The sequence below is a fragment of the Protobothrops mucrosquamatus genome, unplaced genomic scaffold (genome assembly GCF_001527695.2).
Source record: "Protobothrops mucrosquamatus isolate PMUCROS unplaced genomic scaffold, P.Mucros_1.0 scaffold285, whole genome shotgun sequence".
Classification (NCBI taxonomy): domain Eukaryota; kingdom Metazoa; phylum Chordata; class Lepidosauria; order Squamata; family Viperidae; genus Protobothrops; species Protobothrops mucrosquamatus.
Window position 1 is genome coordinate 498,864 of NW_015386629.1, and position 3,176 is coordinate 502,039.

The 3,176-nt window shown below is 41.1% G+C and overlaps 1 protein-coding gene across 1 annotated transcript in view; it reads left to right on the forward strand.

Annotated features, from left to right (window-relative positions):
- The first annotated feature begins 286 nt into the window (after positions 1 to 286).
- Positions 287 to 3,176, forward strand: part of TRERF1 (transcriptional regulating factor 1) — a 20,591-nt gene continuing 17,701 nt past the window's right edge. The window contains exons 1-2 of the mRNA XM_029283926.1: positions 287 to 1,679; positions 2,339 to 2,385. Coding sequence (XP_029139759.1) covers positions 309 to 1,679; positions 2,339 to 2,385 — 1,418 coding nt within the window. The 5' untranslated portion in view covers positions 287 to 308. The remainder of the gene's footprint in view (positions 1,680 to 2,338; positions 2,386 to 3,176) is intronic.

Sequence of the window (3,176 nt, forward strand, 5' to 3'; positions counted from 1 at the left end):
TTACAACCCAGCACTTCCAAATAGGAATAAAGTTTTGAATAGTTGTGTTTGAGGGAATATAGAACGGCTGTAGTTAAGTTCCTTTCCTTTTCTTTTACAGGTGACTAAAGCACAACAAATACTTTGTTTTCAGTATAGGCTTTTTTTGAGGCTGAAGTGGAATTCAACAACCATAAAAAATTCAGTTCTGCAGAACAAGTGGTCAAAAGAATAAAATAGGCTTGCAATGTTTTATTTTTAAGTTCTCTCAGGATTACAGTCTTTGATTGTGTTTTAAATGGTTCTTGCTGAGAGAAAAAGTGCTGAAAATGGGGGATCAGCAGACATATAAAACAAACCATATAGTTAACAACAGCGAAAATGTGTATTACCAGCACCAGCACTTGAGTCCTCTGGCATCTGCAAACCACAGCTATGGAACGTCAGCCATGCATACGTCTCCAGAGTCTCCCCTCTCTCCGTCATTCCCTCACGATGCCAGGGAAAACATATCCTTGAATGTTGGGCCCAAAGGCCTTGGATTAATGGATTCTCCTAGGCAAGCAGACTGGGCCCATTTGGCGTCTGGAAACCACCTCCCAGTAAGAAACAGTCAGCATGTCATGTGGAACCCAATGGCTCAAAGCGAACCGGTTGATGGTTTTGACCATCTCTGTTCCCAAAGCAATGACCTCAGATCACAAAAAATTACCAGTGGAGTTTTGCATAAATTAGACTCTTTTGCCCAGGTGTTTGCTAGCCAAAACTTAAGAATCCAAGTGAACAATGTGTCTCAGCATATTCAGTCGCAACCTCCAGTGATGGAGAATGCTGGCGATAGTGCACTTCGGCAATTGCTGTCTCAGAAACCTGCTGTGGAGCAACAACTTGTGCCGAGATACCAGCAGATGTCACAGCAAGTCCATCCTGGCTTTGGAAGTGCACAACAGAAGCAACAGATGCAGTTAATGCAACACCAGCCCTCTCTTTATTATGACAATCAGCAACATGTTGCCCATATTCCAATGCACTCTGCCATGCACCAGGGACAGGCCCACTTGCAGCAAATGCATTCTCAACATTTGTTGCCACCGCAGCTACAGCAAGACCAATACTATCTGCAGCAGCAGCCCCATCAAGGACAGCACAGGCTCTTGGTACATGAAATGCAGCCTCAGCAGCAGCAACAGAGGCAGTGTCCCATGCAAACAGCTCAGTATTATCCAATACAGCCTATGATGCAACAATTACAGCAGCAGCAGCAGCAGCAGCAGCAGATACAAACACAACTTTCTCCCTATCACAGGGACACCAACCAGAAGCCTCTGCACGAACCTCAGCAATATTCCCAAGACAGAGGTAATTCCATGCAGCTTATACAGCTAGGAGCAGTGCCTCCATATTTCTATCAAGATCAGCAGCAGTCATTCAAACATTTGTATCCACAAAGTGTTCTGCAGCAGCAACAGCCATCTGGTGATGCCAGTCAGCCCGATCATTATCAGACTGATGGTAACACTCAGGCATTGATGGATGAACACCTGGGACTCCCTGTGGCAGAGGAGACTGAAGTTCCAGCACCACAGGGCCTGAATTCTGGGGACAGCACAATCTCTCAACAATCTCTTAGACCTACAACAAGTGTTCAGATGAATAACAAAAGACCTCAGCAGTTGTCTCCCAGTGCAGTATGGCCACAGGTATGTAAAACTTTATATCTAGCTTTCTGATAAGTAAGTTTAGAAAAAAGCTGTATTGTCTTATTCATAACATAGAGCAGGCATGCATGATTGTTTGTGAAATGTATACTTGGATTTCAATAATAGGCTGAGTGGAGCCAGAACAAAAGCTTCATTCAATATCATTCCCATTGAAATTAAATGTAAAAATATGTTTGAAAAATTAATACTTTCCCTTTTCTTGTATTAAAACTGATAATTCAATAGCAGATTTTGAAAGGCTTTGGGATAGTGTCTTCAGGCCTAGGGTTTCGGTCTTTGCATTTTATCAAAGATAGTTGGATAAGGCCTCACCATCCATTTGACTAAGAAACCCAATCAGGAGGGTTTTTTGTTTCTTCTCCAAGAGTTCTATATTGTTTCCTGTTCAGATCTGAACTATATAGGGTAGCAGAATGATGCCTTTAATGCCTTCCCCAAGATTCCCAATATTTTAGACCAGGATTTTTCAAACTGTGTTTTGGTGGGATTCCATGAGAAACAACTAAGCATCATTAAAAAAACTCATTCACTTGAGCTTTGTCTCTTGATCAAGGTATATGTGTATACACATTTGAAGGGTACCTAGTTTAGGAAAAGTGGTGCAAACTATAATTAAACAACTATCTTTTTAACAGCAGATCCAGTTACTTGATGGAAGACTTTCATCAGTTTCTCCTGAACAAAGGTATAGTTGTGATTAATTACTGGATGTCTTCTAAAAATCCAAAATAGTGGCCTAAAAATCTAAAATAGTGTACAAATAATCAGCCATCTTGTAAACAATCCTTTTGCTGTTTTGCAATAGAGCAATAATTTTGGTGGCAGTTATATCAATCTGTGGTAGAAGACCATATAACACGATGGAAACTTCCTTACTTGTTAAAAATATATAACTTAACTCTCAGGCATATGAGTTAGGTTTTTTTTTTTTTTTTTAATAAACAAATTTTATTGATTTTTTTTTTATCCCCCCAAAATAAACAAACATACAATTATGGCATAAGTCAATAATACAATTAATAATAAAAAAAAAACTAAAAAAAACCTCCCATTCTAAGATGCTCAGTAGCCTCACAGGAACACATTCCCTCTCTTCAACCTACTTCCCTCCTTCCTTCTACCTCCTTCCCTCCTCTCCACCCTCTCTACCACTCTACTCTACACATCCCCCCTCCTTCCCTCCTCCTCTTCCAAATGTGGTCCTGTAGGTCAATCGAGCCTCCATTCTTGTACTAAAAAACCTCCTATTCTAGAATGCTCAAAAGCCTCACAGGACAACATTCCCTCTCTCCAACCTACTTCCCTCCTCCTTCTTTCTACCTCCTTCCCTCTTCCTCTCCCTCTCAACCACTCTACTCTACACATCCCCCCTCCTTCCCTCCTCCTCTTCCAAATGTGTTCCTGGAGGTCAACCGAGCCTCCATTCTTATCTCACTACCATTCTAGTATACCAAAATACATAAGAAATCCCTTTCC